The sequence below is a fragment of the Papio anubis genome, chromosome 3 (assembly GCF_008728515.1).
Source record: "Papio anubis isolate 15944 chromosome 3, Panubis1.0, whole genome shotgun sequence".
NCBI classification, from domain to species: Eukaryota; Metazoa; Chordata; class Mammalia; order Primates; family Cercopithecidae; genus Papio; species Papio anubis.
The window spans coordinates 60,391,383-60,411,546 of NC_044978.1; the positions used below are offsets into that span (position 1 = coordinate 60,391,383).

A 20,164-nucleotide genomic window follows, 5' to 3' on the forward strand; every position below is an offset into this window, starting at 1 on the left:
AAGAAGGATTGACAGACTGCTTATATAGGAGAGCTCCAGCTGATATCAGGCCAGTGCCCCTCTGGGATGAAGCTTCCAGGAAAAGGAACAGGCAGCCATCTTTGCTGTTCTGCAGCCTCTGCTAATGATACCCAGAAAAACAAGGTCTGGAGTGGACCTCCAGCAAACTGCAGCAGACCTGCAGAAGAAGGGCCTGACTGTTAGAAGAAAAACTAAAAAACAGAAACCAATAACATCAACATCAACAAAAAGGACCCCAACCCAAAAACCCCATCCAAAGGTCGTCAGCCTCAAAGATCAAATCCACCACGTAGGTAAATCCATTATGATGAGGAAAAACCAGTGCAAAAATGTTGAAAAATCCAAAAACCAGAATGCCTGTTCTCCACATGTCACAACTCTTCTCCTTTCTGCAAGGGCAGAAAACTAGACAGAGTATGAGCTTGACAAACTGACAGAAGTAGGCTTCAGAGGGTAGGTAATAAACTCCTCTGAGCTGAAGGAGCATGTTCTAACCCAATGCAAGGAAGCTCAGAACCTTCATAAAAAGGTTCCAGGAGCTGCTAACTATAATAGCCAGTTTAGAGAAGAACATAAATGACCTGACGGAGCTGAAAAACACAACACAAGAACTTCGTGAAGCATGCACAACTATCAATAGCTGAATCAATTAAGCAGAAGAAAGGCTATCAGAGATGGAAGATCAACTTACTGAAATAAGGCATAAAGACAAGATTAGAGAAAACAGAATGAAAAGCAAGGACCAAAGCCTCCAGGAAATATGGGACTTTGTGAAAAGGCCAAACCTATGATTGATTGTGGTCCCTGAAAGTGACAGGGAGAATGGAACCAACTTGGAAAACCCTCTTCAGGATATTATCCAGGAGAACTTCCCCAACCTAGCAAGAGAGGCCAACATTCAAATTCAGGAAATGTAGAGAACACCACAAAGATACTCCTCGAGAAGAGGCATCCAAAGACACGTAATTGTCAGATTCTCCAAGGTTGAAACAAATGAAAATATGGTAAGCACAGCCAGAGAGAAAGGTCAGGTTACCCAGAAAGGGAAGCCCGCCAAACTAAGAGCAGATCTCTCTGCAGAAACCCTGCAGGCTAGAAGAGAGTGGGGCCAATATTCAACATTCTTAAAGATTTTTCAACCAAGAACTTCATACCCAGACAAACTAATCTTCATAAGTGAAGGAGAAATAAAATCCTTTACAGACAAGCAAATGCTGAGAGATTTTTATCGCCACCAGGCCTGCCTTACAAGAGCTCCTGAAGGAAGCACTAAATATGGAAAGGAGAAACCCATACCAGCCACGGCAGAAACACACCAAAATATAAAGACCAACGACACTATGAAGAAACTGAATCAAATAGTGTCCAAAGTAACTAGCTAGCATCATAATGACAGGATCAAATTCACACATAACAGTATTAACCTTAAATGTAAATAACCTAAATGCCTCAATTAAAAGACAGACTGGCAAATTGAATAGGGAGTCAAGACCCATCCATGTGCTGTATTCAGGAGACCCATCTCACGTGCAGTGACACACATAGACTCAAAATAAAGAGGATGGAGGAATATTTCCCAAGCAAATGGAAAGCAAAAAAAAAAAAAAAAAAAAAAAAAAAGCAGGGTTTGCAATACTAGTCTCTAATAAAATAGACTTTAAGCCAACAAACATAAAAAAAGACAAAGTAGGACATTACATAGGAGTTTCTGGCAAGATGGCTGATTAGGAGCAGCTCCAGTCTGCAGTTCCGAGTGAGATTGACGTAGAATACAGGTGATTTCTGCATTTCCAACTGAGCTACCCATTTAATCTCATTGGAACTGGTTGGACAGCAGATGCAGCCCACGGAGGGCAAGCTGAAGCAGGGTGGGGTGTCACCTTACCCAGGAAGTGCACGGGGTTGGGGGATCTCCCTCCCCTAGCCAAGGGAAGGTGTGAGGGACTGTGCAAGGAACAGTGCAATCCAGCCCAGACAATGCATTTTTCCCATGGTCTTTGCAACTGGCAGACCAGGAGATTCCCTCCAGTGCCTATGCTACCAGGGCCCTGGGTTTCAAGCACAAAACTGCACGGCCTTTCAGGCAGGCAATGAGCTAGCTGTAGGATTTTTTTGTTTTCATACCCCGGGCACCTGGAATGGCAGTGAGACAGAATTGTTCATTCCCCTGGAAAGGGGGCTGAAGCCAGGGAGCCAAGTTGTCTGGCTTGGCAGGTCCCACCTTCATGGAGCCCAGAAAGCTAAGATCCACTGACTTGAAATTCTCACTGCCAGCACAGGAGTCTGAGGTCAACCTGGAACCCTCAAGCTTATTAGGGGGAGGGGCGTCCACCATTGCTGAGGCTTGAGTAGGCGGTTCTACCCTCACAGGGTGAACAAAGCTGCCAAGAAGTTTGATCTGGGTGGAGCCTACCACAGCCCAGCAAGGCCGCTGCGGCCAGACTGTCTCTCTAGATTCCTCCTCTTTGGGCAGAGCATCTCTGAAAAAAAGGCAGCAGCCCCAGTCAGTGACTTAGAGATAAAACCCCTGTCTCCCTAGGAGAGAGCACCTGGGGAAAGCGGCGGGTGTGGGTGCACCTTTAGTAGACGTGTATGTCCCTGCCTCACAGCTCTGAAGACAGCAGCGGATCTCCCAGCACAGCGTTCAAGCTCTGATAAGGGGCAGACTGCCTCCACAAGTGGGTTTCTGACCCCTGTGTATCCTGACTGGGAGACACCTCCTAGTAGGGGCTGAGAGACACCTCATACAGGAGAGCTCTGGCTGGCATCTGGTGGGTGACCCTCTGTGATGAAGCTTCCAGAGGAAGGAACTGGCAGCAATCTTTGCTGTTGTGCAGCATCCACTGGTGATACCCAGGCAAACAGGGTCTGGAGTGGACCTCTAGCAAACTCCAGCAGGCCTACATCAGAGGGGCCTGAATATTAGAAGGAAAACTGACAGACAGAAAGGAATAGTATCAACATCAACAAATAGGTCATCCACTCGGAGACCCCATCCAAAGGTCACCAGTATCAAAGACCAAAGGTAGATACATCCACGAAGATGGGGGAAAACCAGCACAAAAAGGCTGAAAATTCCAAAAACCAGAAAGCCTCTTTTCCAAAAGATCACAGCTCCTCGTGAGCAAGTGAGAAAAACTGGACAGAGAATGAGCTTGAGAAATCGACAGAAGTAGGCTTCAGAAGTTGGGTAATAACAAACTCCTCCAATCTAAAGGAGCATGTTCTAACCCAATGCAAGGAAGCGGAGAACCTTGAAAAAAAAGGTTAGACAAATTGCTAACTAGAATAACCAGTTTAGAGAAGAACATAAATGACCTGGGGGAGCTGAAAAACACAGCACGAGAACTTTGTGAAGCATACACAACTATCAATAGCCGAATCCATCAAGCAGAAGAACAGTCATCAGAGGTTGAAGATCAACTTAATGAAATAAAGTGAGAAGACAAGATTAGAGAAAAAAGAGTGAAAAGAAAGAAACAGAGCCTCCAAGAAATATGGGACTATGTGAAAAGGCCAAATCTGCATTTCATTGGTGTACCTGAAAGTGACGGGGAGAATGGAACCAACTTAGAAAACACTCTTCGGGTTATTATCCAGGAGAACTTCCCCAACCTAGCAAGACAGGCCAATAGTCAAATTCAGGAAATGTAGAGAACACCACAAAGATACTCCTCAAGAATTGCAACCCCAAGACACATAATCATCAGATTCACCAAGGTTGAAATGAAGGAAAATATGTTAAGGGCAGCCAGAGGGAAAGGTCGGGTTACCCACAAAGGGAAGCCCATCAGACTAACAGCGAATCTCTTGGCAGAAACCCTAGAAGCCAGAAGAAAGTGGGGGCCAATATTCCACATTCTTAAGGAATTTTCAACCCAGAATTTTACATCCAGCCAAATTAAGCTTCATAAGCGAAGGAGAAATAAAATCCGTTACAGGCAAGCAAATGCTGAGGGATTTTGTCACCAGCAGGCCGGCCTTAGAAGAACTCCTGAAGGAAGCACTAAATATGGGAAGGAAAAACTGGTAACAGGCACTGCAAAAACACACCAAATTGTAAAGACCATGGACACTATGAAGAAACTGCATCAACTATTGGGCAAAATAACCAGCTAGCATCATGATGACAGGATTGAATTCACACATAACAATATTAACCTTAAGTGTAAATGGGCTACATGCCCCAGTTAAAAGACACTGGCAAATTGGATAAAGAGTCTAGACCCATCAGTGTGCTGTCTTTAGGAGACCCACTCACATGCAAAGACACACACAGGCTCAAAATAAAGAGATGGGGCAATATTTACCAAGCAAATGGAAAGCAAAAAAAAAAAAGGCAAGGGTTGCAATCCTAGTTTCTGATAAAACAGACTTTAAACCAACAAAGGTCAAAAGAGATAAAGAAGGGCATTACATAATGTTAAAGGGATCAATGCATTAAGAAGTGCTAACTATCCTAAATATATATGCACCCACTACAGGAGGAACCAGATTTATAAAGCAGGTTCTTAGAGACTTACAAAGAGACTTACACTCCCACACAATAATAGTGGGAGACTTTAACACCCAACTGTCAATATTTGACTGATGAATAAGACAGAAAATTAACAAGGATATCCTGGACTTGAACTCAGCTCTGGACCAAGCAGACCTAAGAGACATCTACAGAACTCTCCACCCCAAATCAACAGAATATATATTATTCCCAGCACCACATCACACTCATTCTAAAATTGACCACAAAATTGGAAGTAAAACGCTCCTCAGCAAATGCAAAAGAATGGAAATCATAACAGTCTCTCAGAATGCAGTGCAATCAAATTGGAACTCAGGATCAAGAAATTCACTCAGAACCACACAGCTATATGGAAACTGAACAATGTGCTCCTGAATTACTACTGGGTAAATAACAAAATGAAGGCAGAAATAAAGATGTTCCTTGAAACCAATAAGAACAAAGACACAACGTACCAGAATCTCTGGGACATATTTAAACAGTATGTAGAGGGAAATTTATAGCACCAAATGCCCATAAGAGAAAGCAAGAAAGATGTAAAATCGACACCCTAACATTGCAATTAAAAGAACTAGAGAAGCAAGAGCAAACAAATGCAAAAGCTAGCAGAAGACAAGAAATAACTAAGATCAGAGCAGAGCAGAGCTGAAGGAGATAGAGACATGAAAATTCCTTTAAAAAGTTAATAAATCTAGGAGCTAGTTTTTCTAAAAGATCAACAATATAGATAGACTACTAGCCACACTAATAAAGAAGAAAAGAGAGAAGAATCAAATAGACACAATAAAAAATGATAAAGGGGATATCACCACCAATCCCACAGAAATAAAAAACTACCATGAGAGAATACTATAAACACTTCTACACACACACACACACACACACAAAACTAGAAAATCTACAAGAAATGGACAAATTCCTGGACACATACACCCTTCCAAGAATAATCCAGGAAGAAGTCAAATCCCTGAATAGACCAATAACAAGTTCTGAAATTGAGGCAGTAAATAATAGCTTACCAACCAAAAAAAAGTCCAGGACCAGATGGATTCACAGCCGAATTCTATCAGAGGTACAAAGAGGAGCTGGTACAATTCCTTCTGAAACCATTTCAAACAGTAGAAAAAGAGAGTATCCCCCCTAACTAATTTTATGAGGCCAGCATCATCCTGATACCAAAATCTGGCAGAGATACAACAAAAAAAAGAAAATTTCAGGCCAATATCCCTGATGAACATCAATTTGAAAATCCTCGATAAAATACTGGCAAACAGAATTCAGCAGCACATCAAAAAGTTTATCTACCACGATCAAGTTGGCTTCATCCCTGGGATGCAAGGCGGGTTTAACATATGCAAATCAATAAACATAATCTATCACATAAACAGAACCAGTGACAAAAACCACACAATTATCTCAATAGATGCAAAAAAAGGCCTTTGACAAAATTCAACAGCCCTCCATGCTAAAAACTCTCAATAAACTAGGTATTGATGGAACATATTTCAAAATAATAGGAGCTATTTATGACAAACCCACAGCCAATATCATACCAAATGGGCAAAAACTGGAAGCATTCCCTTTGAAAACTGGCACATGACAAAGATTCCCTCTTTCACCACTCCTATTCAACATAGTATTGGAAGTTCTGGCCAGGGCAATGAGGCAAGAGAAAGAAAGAAATGGTATTCAATTAGGAAAAGAGGAAGTCAGATTGTCTCTGTTTGGAGATGACATGATTGTGTATGTAGAAAACCCCATCGTCTCAGGCCAAAATCTCTTTAAGCTGATACGCAACTTCAGCAAAGTCTCAGGGTACAAAATCAGTGTGCAAAAATCCAAGCATTCCTATACACCAATAGCAGACCAATAGAGAGCCAAATCATGAGTGAACTCCCATTCACAATTGTTACAAAGAGAGTAAAATACCTAGGAATACAACTTACAAGAGATGTGAAGAACCTCTTCAAGGAGAACTACAAAATACTGCTCAAGGAAATAAGAGAGGACATAAACATGGAAAAACATTCCATGCTTATCGATAGGAAGAATCAATATTGTGAAACTGGTCATACTATTCAAAGAAATTTATAGATTCAATGCTATTCCCCTCAAGCTACCACTGTCTTTCTTCACAGAACTAGAAAAAAACTACTTTAAATTTCATATGGAACCAAATAAGAGCCTGTATAGCCAAGACAATCCTAAGCAAAAAGAACAAAGCTGGAGTCATGCTACCTGACTATACTGCACTGCTACACTAACCAAAACAGCATGGTACTGGTGCCAAAACAGATACATAGACCAATGGAACAGAACAAAGGCCTCAGAAATAAAACCACACATCTACAACCATCTGATCTTCAATAAACCTGACAAAAGTAATGGGGAAATGATTCCCTATTTAATTAATGGTGCTGGGAAAACTGGCTAGTCTCAAGCAGAAAACATAAACTGGACCCCCTCCTTACACCTTATACAAACAATATCTCATAATGGTTTAAAGACTTAAAATTAAAAGCCAAAACCATAAAAACCCCAGTAGAAAACCTAGACAGCACCATTCAGGACATAGGCATGGGCAAAGACTTCATGACTAAAACACCAAAAGCAATTACAACAAAATAGACAAATGGGATCCAGTTAAAACTAAAGAGCTTCTGCATAGCAAAAGCAACTATCATCAGAGTGAACAGGCGTCCTACAGAATGGGAGAAAATTTTTGCAAGCTACCCATCTGACAAAGGTCTAATACCCACAATCTGCAAGGAATATAAGCAAATTTACAAGAAAAAAACGACCCCATCAAACAATGGGTGAAGGATATTAACAAACACTTGTCAAAAAAGACATTTATGTGGCCGACAAACATACGAAGAAGAAGCTCATCATCATTGGTCATTAGAGAAATGCAAATCAGAACCAAAAGGGATATCATCTCACACCAGTTAGAATGGCGATCATTAAAAAGTCAGGAAACAACAGGTGCTGGCAAGTTTGTGTATAAACAGGAATGCTTTTACACTGCTGGTGGGAGTGTAAATTAGTTCAACTATTGTGGAAGACAGTGTGGCGATTCCTCAAGGATATAGAACCAGAAATTCCATTTGACCCAGCAATCCCATTACTGTGTATATACCTAAAGCATTATAAATTATTCTACTATCACATGCACACATATGTTTATTGAAGCACTATTTATAATAGCAAAGACTTGGAACCAACCCAAATGCCCATGAATGATAGACTGGATAAAGAAAATGTGGCACATATACACCAGGGAATATTATGCAGCCATAAAAAAGAATGCGTTCATGTACTTTGCAGGGATATGAATGAAGCTAGAAAGCATTGTCCTCAGCAAACACAGGAACAGAAAGGCAAACACTGCATGTTTTCACTCATAAGTGGGAATTGAACAATGAGAACACATGGACACAAGGAGGGAAACATCACGCACCAGGGCCTGTCAGGGGTGGCATGTAAGGGGAAGGAGAGCATTAGGACAAATACCTAATGCATGCAGGGTTAAAACCTAGATGACAGGTTGATAGGTGCAGCAAGCCACCATGGCACGTGTATACCTATGTAACAAACCTGCATGTTCTGCACATGTATCCCAGAACTTAAAGTAAAATAAAAATTAAAATTAAAAAACTGTCATCTGCAAATAAAGAAAAAGAAATAGTATTGGAAAAACTCGATATCCATGTGCCAAAAATAAGTCACCCCTGTCTCTTACCATATACAAAAATCAACACAAAATGGACTAAAAAAATATAACACCAAACACTATGAAACTGGTGGACAAAAACATAAATGTTTCAGTACATTTTCCTGGGTAAAGGTTTTATGGAGAAGACCTCAAAGGCATAAGCAAGAAAGGCAAATATAGACAAATGGGATTATATCAATCTTAAAAGCTTCTGTATTGTAAAGGAAACAGTTAACAGAATGAAGAGAAACCTGGCAAAATGGGAGAGAGTATTTGAAAACTATTCATCTGACAAGAGACAAATGTCCAGAATATATAAGGAGCTTAAACAATTCAGCAGTTAAAAGAAGAATCCAATTTAAAAATGAGTAAATGAACTGAATAGACATCTCTAAAAGAAGACATACAACTGGCCAAGAAGTATATGAAAAAAATGCTAAACATTTAGTCATCATTAGAGAAATGCATATCAAAACCACAGTGAGATCCCATCTCACCCCTGTTTGAATGACTTTTGTCCTAAAGACAGGCAATAATGGATGCTGGTGAGGATGTAGAGAAAGGGGAACCCTCATACACTGTTGGTAGAAATATACATTAGTTTAGCCACTGTGGAGAACAGTATGGAAGTTCCTCAAAAACATAATAGTTCCCCCTCAAAATTTATATGAAAAAGGACAAGAAGAGCTAAGACAATCTTGCAGAACAACTACACTTGGAAACAGATACTACCAGGTCTTAATATTTACTATAAAGCTATAGTAATTTGGTTAGTATGGTATTAGCCAAGGAAACAAGCCAGTTAAACAGAATAAAGTTTAGAAATAGCTTTACACATACCAGACTTTTATTCAGAATAAAGAAAAATGAATTTTGATCTCTACCCAAACTACTCTCATATGTGATTTCTGCATTGATTGCATATCTAAATGTTAAGGTAAAGCTTTTAGAATAAAACTTGAGGGAAGAAGTTATGAGCTTATAGTAGGCAGGATGGCTTAAACGGGACATAAGCACTAATCATAAAGGAAAGAAATGATAAACTGGGCTACTTCAAAATGAAAGAACTTATGTTTTTAAGACACCATTAAGAAAGTAAAAAGATAAGCTATGGAATGGAGAATATATTTGTAATCTTGCAAAAATCTAGAATATTTGAAGAATGTCTTCAAATTAATAACTAAAACAATTATCCATTAGAGAAACAGGTCACTTCACAAAAGGAGGTATTTAAAATGCTTAGTAACTGTAGAAAAGAGTGTTCAACTTCATTGTTTATCAGGTAAATGGAAATTCAAACCACAGTGAAATACTACTACATCCACTGGCTAGAGTGAAAAGCATAACTCCAAGTGTTGACAAAGATGTGGAATAACTCTCATACACTGCCTGTGGGAGAGTAAATTGGTAAGATTACTTCAGAAAATTGTTTGACATTTTATTCTAGATCTGACTGATACAGACCTTATGAGTAATCAGTTTTACCTGTAGGTATACCCATCAGAAATGCCTATACCAAGAAGACCTTTTCAAGAATGTTTGTAGCAGCACTATTTATAATAGCCAAATAATGAACAACCCAGATACTTCATTTAATAATAGAAAGCATAGCCAGGCACGGTGGCTCACGCCTGTAATCCCAGTACTTTGGGAGGCCAAGGCAGGCGGATCACGAGGTCAGGAGATCGAGACCATCCTGGCTAACACGGTGAAACCCCATCTCTACTAAAAATGCAAAAAATTAGCCAGGCGTGGTGGCAGGCACCTGTAGTCCGAGATACTCAGGAGGCTGAGGCAGGAGAATGGCATGAACCTGGGAGGCGGAGGTTGCAGTGAGCCGAGATCGTGCCACTGCACTCCTGCCTGGGCAACAGAGCGAGACTCCATCTCAAAAATAAATAAATAATAATAGAAAGCATAAATATATTGTGGCATACTTATAAAGTGAAATGGTATATGTCAGTAAGAATGAACTAACCAAAATTACCCACAGCAGTAAGAATGAATCTCACAAACCCAGTGGTAAGCGAAAGAAGCCAGACATAACAGAAAATATACTGTATGGTTATATTTTTATAATTTTTTTTTTAAAAAACAGGCAAAATGATTTCATACTGTTAGAAGTCAGGATTTGGGTCCCACATGGAGCCTGGGAGTAGTGACTTAGGGGTTTAGGGGTTGTTGGTTATATACACAATTCTCACTTTTTGCAGTGCCATATTAACTGAAACTTGTGTGTATCACAACTTTGTCCTTACTTGGATTTGATGTTTCCACAGAACTGTGCAAAATGAAGACACTTACACCAACATGCAAAGTGAGGAGTACTTGTGTTGCTTGATTTGTGTTCTGGTTACATGAGTATATTCACTTTGTGAGAATTATTTAGCTGTATACTTATAATTTGCACAGTCTTCTGTATGTATGTAGTACTTGAATAAAAACAGTATTGATTATCTTCCTTTCATCCACTCATTCTCACCATTCTATGCCTCTTTCATGGTATGTCTTTATTCTTATTATTGTTCCTTGCTTATTTGCCTGTTTCTGCCTATAACTCTACAGTCCATTCAGTGGATAAGGACTATGAGTTGTTCATCTTTGTATTATTTACTGTACCTCCCATGGGCCCTTACACATAGTAGGTAAATAAATATTTACAGTGTAAAATATTAAAAATTAATTAAGTGAAACTTTAGAATTCAGAGGATTGAGTTATGCTTTAAAATTACTCTTTAATATGTATGTGATCATAAATACTTTCTCCCTTCAAAAAGCCAGAATATTACAGATGCTTTTAGTGATCCCTTTGACCGCCTTCCTTCTCTGTCCTATTTTCTTCTCTCCACCCCTAGAAATAACTTCTTTGTTTTTTATGATATATCTATTTTGATACATATAAATTTAATTAATTTCTTGAACTACTTATGGGATTCTATTGTATCATTTTTTATTTATTCTGTTAAAAGACATTTTGTTAACTATATTTTATAGTAAAGCACCACTGAAAAACCTCGCACATCTTGTGTTTAAATGTTTCTCCATATGCCATAGATACAAAATTTCTGGTCATGCTACGAATGCTATAGGTCTTTTAACTTTGCTTATGGTGTCTTTAGCTGTATAGAAGTTTTAAATTTAGATGTTGTAAAATGTGTCAGTCTTTCCATTTATAGGTTTTGCTCCTGGTGTCTTCCAGCTAACAAATGTAATTTGAGCAAAAAAGTATGGCAGGCGCTGCTTGAGATATTTGCAAACAAAACAGACAAAAATTTCTGCATTTGTGAAGTTAAGAAAGCATTGTCTAACTCAAGGTCAATAATGCATTTTCTTGCAATAATTGTTAAAATTTTAACAACATTTGGATTTTTATCTATATTTTTCCATTTAGTATGTGCTAGAATCTAATTTTGTTTGTTATCCAGTACTATTTGTTGGATAGCAGTACTGTGTCCATTCGATTATAATTCCTCTTATTTTATATACCACATACCTATAAATGCTTGAATCTATTTCTGGGTTTGTTATACTGTTGAGTTTGTTACTGTACCTATAGCATACTGTTAAAATTGCTGTAGCATTGTGGTGTTTTGCTATGTAGTAAGCCAAGTTCTTCTCTTTCTTTTTTCTTTTCCTTTTTTTTTGGGGAGATTATCTTGGCTAATTTTTCACACTTACTCTTTCATGGAACTTTTATAAATTATTCTATTGGAACTTCATTTTTGAGTGCAATGAAGTTGTAGTCAATTTTAGAGAGCTGACATACTCAAAATATTGACCGTTGCACCCATAGATGAATGCTATAGTACCATGTTTGTTTAGATTTCCTTTTATATCCTTTAGTAAAACTAATTTTCTCAATAAGCTCCTGTACCATTTTTTGTTTGCTTTATTCTGCAGATATTGTTTGTCATAGTAGTGAATAGGATTTTTTATATTATATTTTCTAATCATTGCTGGTATTTGAAAAAGCTAGTAATTTTTTTTTTAAGTGTTCATTTTCTGTCTGGTGACTTTTAGTGTATTCTCTTACTAGTTCTAATAATTGGTAGATTTTACTGAGTTTTTAGGTAAATGGCCAAATTGTTTGTAGATAATAATAGCCTTGCTTCTTGCTTTTCAACCTTTAAATTGTAATTGATTAGATTTCTGGCAGATATTTTTATCAAATTAAGAAAAGTTCCTCAAATTTCTAATTTGCCAATGGTTTTTATTATGCACGGGTATTAAATTTACCAAATGCTTTTCAATATAAATTGAGATTATTATTTTTTCTTTTTCTCTCATTATGAATGACATAAATAGATTTTCTAAGGTTATGAAAATTTAATTGCATTTAATATTAAATCACTATCAATTTTGGCTAGAATGATGTGAGAACACATTTTAATATGCACATTCTCTTATAGAAAGCTGTCTGCCAAGGAGAAGGAGACGACACATTTGAAAACCTCGTGTTTGACCAAAGGTAAAGTATTAACCAGAATAATATCATTTTCTTAGTTATATTTAATTGTTATTAAAGTAATTCTTTTAGTATCAGGAATGTTTGTTTCATGATCTGCTGTTATTAAACTTAAATGCTTTGTTCTTGAATTGACAAGAAAAAGCAAGTATTACAGGGTCTACAAAATTAGTTCTCAGACGGAATGATTTTACCCCTGTTTCACCAGGAGATATTTGGCAATGTCTAGAAACATTTTTGCTTGTCACTACTGTGGAAAGTGAGACTGCTGCTGCCATCTAATGGGTAGAGGCCAAGGATGCTGTTAAACATCCTTCAATGCACAGACTAGCCACTCCACAACAAAGAATTTTTCAGTCCAAAATATTAATTGTGCAAATATTTAAAACTCCTGGTTTTGGAAAAAAGGGAAAAGTTTTGATTGCATGAGTAGACTAAACATAAAATTTTTATGTGTAATTTATTTCACTTGTTATATATTTATTAAACTAGATGGAACAGAATATGCTATATTTTTATTGTCTTTTTTTTTTTAGCTTTTTAGCTCCTCTTATAACTGAGTATGATAAACATCTAGGAGAACTAAATGGGCAGCTGAAATATTATCAGGTATGAAATCATAGTTATGAGGCTTTTATAATATTTCATTATGAAAATAAAAAGTAAAATAGACTCCCTCTTTTTAAAAAGACATTGATGAGAAAGAGAATATTTGCTGTAACTAACCAATTGGTGGCCCTCTGTAAATGTGTGTGAATGTATATATGTGTATATGTTTGTTTAAAGATTCTCTTCTAGCTGGGTGCAGTGACTCACGCCTGTAATCCCAGCACTTTGGGAGGCTGAGACAGGAAGATCATTTGACCAGCCTGGGTAACATAGTGAGACTCATCTCTTTTTTTTTCTTTTTCTTTTTCTTTTTTTTTTTTTTTTTTTGGAGATGGAATCTCACTCTGTTGCCAGCCTGGAGTGCAGTGGTGCGATCTTGGCTCACTGCAACCTCTAACTCCCTGGTTCAAGCTATTCTCCTGCCTCAGCCTCCCGAGTAGCTGGGATTACAGGCATGAGCCAGTGTGCCCAGCTAATTTTTGTGTTTTTAGTAGAGATGGGGTTTCACCATGTTGGCCAGGATGGTCTTGATCTCCTGACCTCGTGATCCGCCCACCTTGGCCTCCCAAAGTGCTGGGATTAAGTTAGCTGGGTGTGGTGGTGTGCACCTGTGGTCCTAGCTACTCAGAAGGCTGAAGTAAGAGAATTGCTTGAGCCTGGGAGGTCGAGGCTTTATTGAGCTGTGGTCAAGCCGCTGCACTCCAGCCTAGGCAACAGAACTGGACCTTGTCTCAAAGAAAATTAATATTCTCTTCAGTCTTGTCTTTTAATTCAGTGTTTCCTTGCTCTTGCTGTCTTGCATGAGATATTTCTTAGGTGCTTAGAAGAAGCTCTTAATCTCCTTATTGTTTGCTTACATCTCTCTATTTTTAACCTAAAACTGTCTCTCATCCTTTCAGACCTTCCTCCTTACCTCATTCTATTTGCATTTCCCATTACTTGCAGAATGGATTATCATTTTGGGTCCCAGGGCTTATGGAGAACTGGAATAATAGCACAAAATTGTTTAGGGTACAATTTGAGTTTCAATGAGCTACATGTTTAGAATATACCTAATATTTATAATGTGTTTCTTTGATCTGAAAATGTCTTTTAATGTTTTCCCCTAAAATTTTGACCTTTCTGATACTGTGATAACCATATAATGGAAGTATTTCTTAAATAGAACTTATATGTCTCAAGCTAAGCCTATCAGGAGGCAATGACCTCTCTTTCTTAGAGCTTGAATATACTCATGATTGTATTTGGTTTAGATACCAATTCCTGGATAAATACAGTTGTAGCAAGGGTGGCAGAGTTGGCTTTCATTAATGCAAATGGAAGAGAGTATAATGACTTTATATTAAAGCACCCTGGCCAGGTGTGGTGGCTCATGTCTGTAATCCCAGCACTTTGGGAGGACAAGGTATGGAGATCCCTGGAGGTCAGGAGTTTGAGACCAGCCTGGCCAACATAATGAATTCCCGTCTCTACTAAAAATACAAAAATTAGCCAGGTATGGTGGCACACACCTGTAATCCCAGCTACTCAGGAGGCTGAGGCAGGAGAAATCACTTGAACCCGGGAGGCAGAGGCTGCAGTGAGCTGAGATCATGCCACCGCACTCCAGCCTGGGCAACAGAGTGAGAGTCTGTCTCAAAAAATAAAATAAAATAAAATATAGTAAAGCAACCCCTGAGACTGATTTCCTCAGAATGGGGCCGTGTGTGTGGCAGACACTAAGCACTTTCTCCCTTACTTCCTTTTCTTTTTATGCATGGACATGAAGGGATCCTACTGTATACTTTCAAGTGTAGCACATAGTAGGCCCTTAAATATTTAATAAATGATTAAATGCCAGGGTTTATGGGAATAAGATGATTAGAGCTAGCTTAACAAGCCCTTACTTATCAATTAATGCATTGATATGTAGCTTTACTAAAAGAACACATAATGCTTCCAATTGCTAAAAATAAAATTAGGTTCTTTCACTGCATTTGAAATTATGTAGGCTTTCATTTCCAAGGTTATTTCTCAAACACATAAACGTACAAAGTTGTCCTCTAGACCTAAATATCAAATAAAAGCATTTCATTAAAATTATAGTGTCTTTTATCATAAAGTCTTCCTGGTCTTTACTGTGTATTTCTTAGCCTGTAGTCATTTAAATTTAGGACAAGCACAGTAATGTCTTTTAATCTTCCTAGCTGACAATTAAAGAGCAACGGAAAGCCCTCTTTTGCACAAATGATACTTTCTTTTTGTTTTCAGGACTAGTGAATTTAAAGTTTCTGCTGAATTTACTCTTTCTAAATTCCTATAATAACATATTATGTACTTTGGTTGTTATAACATAGGATAGCTAATTATCTTGAAATTAAATTCTTTTAAATTTTTTATAATCTGATTCATGTATTTCTTTAATAAGCCATTTTACTAAGATGTTTAAGTTTGTTTTTCCATTTTGCATTCTTTACCGCCAGAGGGTGATCACTGAATTAATTACAAGAGAGAAATAAACTATGCTAGAAAGCCTAAGAGTCTTTGATGATAAAAATAATTGCTCCTTCTTTTAGAGAAAAAAAAATGTTGACATCTAAGAATTGTTGCTCAGATAGATGTGATTGATTAGAAGTACTAGTTCTTATGACTTATTGACCTAGTCAAAAAATAGTGCTATCTCCAAAGCAGGAAAAGTAGCACTGCAATTCTCTATATGGATGATTTTTTGCCAAAAAATATAAATAGAAGGGAAAAATTTGATGATGTGAGAAATACTGTGTGGATTTCACTTCCTTCCAAATGTAAATATTTTGAAATATTTTACAGTAAGGAATTTATAGTGAGAGTGTTACAATCCATCTTTAGTCTTAGCTAATGAGCATATATCTTACATAATTATTTAAGAGTAATAAACATTCTTTAAGATGCACTGATAGTTTTGCAACTTTTAAAGATGAGTTTATTGGCTGCAGTGGGCTGTGATCATGCTCTCGAGAACACTCCAGCTTAAGAGACAGAGTGAGACGCCATCTCAGGGAAAAAAAAATTATTTAAAAATTATAAAATCAACATAATTGCTACAATAAATCCAAACATCTTGCCATGGCATTCTCAAAACCCTGTACCTGTCTTTCCAATTTTCTCTCTCACTGTATCGGTCCATATATGGCCAGTGCTCAATTATCTGGTAGTGAATTAATTCATGTTGGTTTAATTGTTTCAGGCATAACGGGGACCTTGGAAAAGTTCACCTTTCAAACCAAATTTATAGTTAGCATTCACTATTCTGATCTCCTAGACCAAGCTGCCTTGATCTTCTCTGGTTGAAAGGGAGAGAAAAATGCTTGGAGAACTGCCTGTTCCACCCGTCCGTTGTGAAGGTGTACTCCAGGATAAGCTTCTCTCCTTTAGCCTAGGAAGCACAATCAAGACTAATACACAATCATGAATTGATTACAGTTTTAAGTGAGATTTTGCATGCTTTTACGTATAAATTCAGGGGTTTTTTTCGGGGGGGTGTGGTGTGTATGTTTATGCTCTCCACTTGCTCATTCACACTTACACTGAGAGTTGACTACTTATTTTTTGCTATTTTGCTTTTACTCATATTTTCACCAACTTTAAATGCTCTTTCTTTTCTTTTGAAATCCTAACATCTTTTTACTCCTTCAGAGAGCATTAATCAGACCTTCATTTAATTCCCTTTCTAGTGTGCATTTTATTCTTCCTTGTATTTTAGTTAGGTGATTTTTTTTTTTTAACCATCTTTCCTACTATTTTTCAGTGAGCATGTCTGTTTACCTTAGCAGCCTTGTATGGTACAGAGAGTTTAGATAGTTAATGAAAGTGGTGAATCAGAGACTGAATGAATGACTGCTAAAAAAGACCTCCATTTTCTTCTTACTGTTAGCATTTTACCTTTTGAAATACTAGAAAAATACATATGCTTATATGGGCTTCACTAAACTGAGGTGAATTAACTAAGATATACATTCAAGATACAGGAACCATCTGGTATTTGTTATAGTGACATACTCCGGAATATCTTTCATCTGTTTTTCACAGCTACAAGTCATAGGAATTACATTTATAAATATTTCTCACTGTGTTACATAAAATCTTTCTATTTTATTTATATTCTATTTAAAATGAATGTTTTATTGTATTCTGCTTATTAGTAAACTATCCATATTAATTATCCCTTTGTTAGAAATAAGGAATAAGTCTTTCTAATCTGACACTAGACCAGTGTCAGAATCTGATTGCTTACATGAGTGGTCTACTTAATGGAGAGCTGATTGTCTGGAAAATGTATTGCGACACCATATTTTATTCTTTCAGAAACAGGTGGGTGAGATGAAACTACAGCTTGAAAATGTCATCAAGGAAAATGAAAGGTAAATCAATTAACTATTGGTTTTATCTTTTATTGTCTTAGGTAACTTTTATTTTTGTTATTTGATATTTGATAGCTATAGTATTAATAGTTGAGAATGTGGACTCTGGGGCCTGATTTTTCTATTTGACTCCTGGCTCAATTACTTGTTAGCCGTGTGACCCTGAACAGGTTACTTCCCTTTCTGTTTTAGTGTCCTCTTCTATAAATCAGATATCATAATAGAACCTATTTCATAGGGCTGACTGTAAGGGATAAAGTAAGTACTTGGAGTAGGGTACAAAATAAGCACCTTACAAATATTAGCAATCAATAATGTAGTGTATAACATATATGTATGTTGGAAAACATATTGATAAAATGAAAACTTCTCAGCATACCACTCAGCTTGAGTGTTAAAATGTTGCCAATACTCGTGCATCTATCCATGGTTTTCTTCCATTTCCCATCCTTCTCTTTCTCTCTGCCAGAGATAAATACTATCTTGAATTTTGTGTTTATTATTCCCTTGCTTTTACAGTTTTTTTATAGGTATGTGTATCTCCAAGCAATATACTTTTTAGTTTTATATTTTTAAAGACTGTATAAAAATGGTATCTAGTGTTCTAGGACTTTTTTATTCAATAACACACACAAGTGCAAGAGTTTCAAGGAAGGAAGTTGCTGGATTATAGGTTATATGAATATCAATTTTGCAATATAATATCAACTTAATTTCTAAAATAGCTATACCAATTTATACTCTTACCAGTGATATTTATGAGTTTATATTGATCCATATCTTTTAATATCTGTAGCTCTTGTTAAGCTTCCTAATTTTCATCATTTTGACTGTTAAATACTTTTTTATTGTGGTTTTAATTTGCATTTTCCTGAATACTAATATTATTGACTTTTTTTTTTTTTTTTTTTTTGAGACGGAGTCTTGCTCTGTCTCCCAGGCTGGAGTGCAGTGGTGCGATCTCGACTCAGTGCAAGCTCTGCCTCCCGGGTGCATGCCATTCTCCTGCCTCAGCCTCCCAAGTAGCTGGGACTACAGGTGGCCGCCACCACACCCAGCTAATTTTTTGTATTTTCAGTAGAGATGGGGATTCACCGTGTTAGCCAGGATAGTCTCGATCTCCTGACCTCATGATCTGCCCGCCTCAGCCTGCCATTATTGACCATTTATATGTTTCTTTACCTATGTGGTTTTCTTTTCTCATAAAATGCTTGTTCATATATTTTCCCCATTTCTACTTATCTTTTTCTTATTAAATTGTCAAAGTGCATTGTGTGATCTGTATTCTGAAAATTTGTTGATGTGCCAGTCAGTCTCAACGCAGTAAACAATAACCATTCTAGAAATTTCAAACAAGAAAGGATTTAATTCACTTACAGTTAAGTGCTACTAAATGATTGGTTTTACAGTTACACCTCAGAGACTATAATCCTGAGGTCAGGAATTTATGGTGCTACACCATCCCTATCACCATGGCAGCATCATTTCCATAAAGCTGGAGACGATATTGGAAAAAGGACCACATGATATTGACTACAAGAGACATTTTTGTCTATCCAGTTTTACTTACCAGCCACTGTATCAACAGAAAAATGGTCTCAGCTCACTTCTGCCTTCTATATCTCCCTGAAATGCCTCTCACTGGTAAAATTTTAATCTTATCCACAACTTCAGCTGCAAGACATCTGGACAATGTAGTTTGAGACTTTTCGCCCGTGGGACGGAGGCCAGAATATGAAAGGGGACAGAAATAAATAATTAGTGCCAGTGGTTCATAGAACACATTCAATAATAGATGTTTCAAATCTGTATTCCCAGATTGTGGTGTGTTTGATTAACAGAATTTTTTTCTTTTTTTTTAACTTAAAGTATTTGAATCTCTCACTCTTCTCCTGTGGTTGTTGTTCTTTGTATCTCCTGTAAGAAGTCTTTTCTCAGCCTAACATCATAGAGATCTTCTCTTATGTTTGCTTCTAAAAAATGTTTAAAGCTTTTCCATACCAAGTTTCTTAACTTTAACCCATAAAATTCATATTACTGGACTGAAATCTGATACATCTTTTTTTGTTGACTTTTAACTAGACTAAATATCCAAAGTTTTTTTAGTTCTAAATTTGTTCAAAACATGGGCTCTTTTAAAGTTTGACATTCTTTTATTGTATTCTTCTATATTACATAGTAATTTTATTTTTATTTTTATTGCATTTATTTTTGTGTAGCTATATTTAAATTAATACATGCTGTTCCTTAAAATTACATAGCACACCCATGGAATTGTCTTGCCCTTGGCTATTTCATGATTTTCTCTTGCTTGTATTTTCCATTAGTTTTCTTTCCTTCTAATTTCCAAAAACTTCACATATTTAAGCTGTCAGTGTTTACTGAAGTGCAAAATAAAGTAAATCTTTTAATTGGGCTTTTAGTTTTTCTCATTTATTTTTGTTTTTTTCCCATGG

The 20,164-nt window shown here is 37.0% G+C and overlaps 1 protein-coding gene across 6 annotated transcripts in view; it reads left to right on the forward strand.

The window, feature by feature from the left end:
* The window catches only part of SCLT1 (sodium channel and clathrin linker 1), a 219,893-nt gene that overhangs the window by 45,085 nt on the left and 154,644 nt on the right, over window positions 1-20,164 (forward strand). For all 6 annotated transcript variants that reach the window (XR_004182683.1, XR_004182684.1, XM_003899182.4 and 3 more), the window contains exons 3-5: window positions 12,665-12,723; window positions 13,257-13,329; window positions 17,653-17,708. Coding sequence is in view for 4 of the 6 variants with exons in the window: in XM_003899182.4 (XP_003899231.1) it covers window positions 12,665-12,723; window positions 13,257-13,329; window positions 17,653-17,708 (188 nt within the window). In the remaining 2 variants the exon portion in view is untranslated. The remainder of the gene's footprint in view (window positions 1-12,664; window positions 12,724-13,256; window positions 13,330-17,652; window positions 17,709-20,164) is intronic.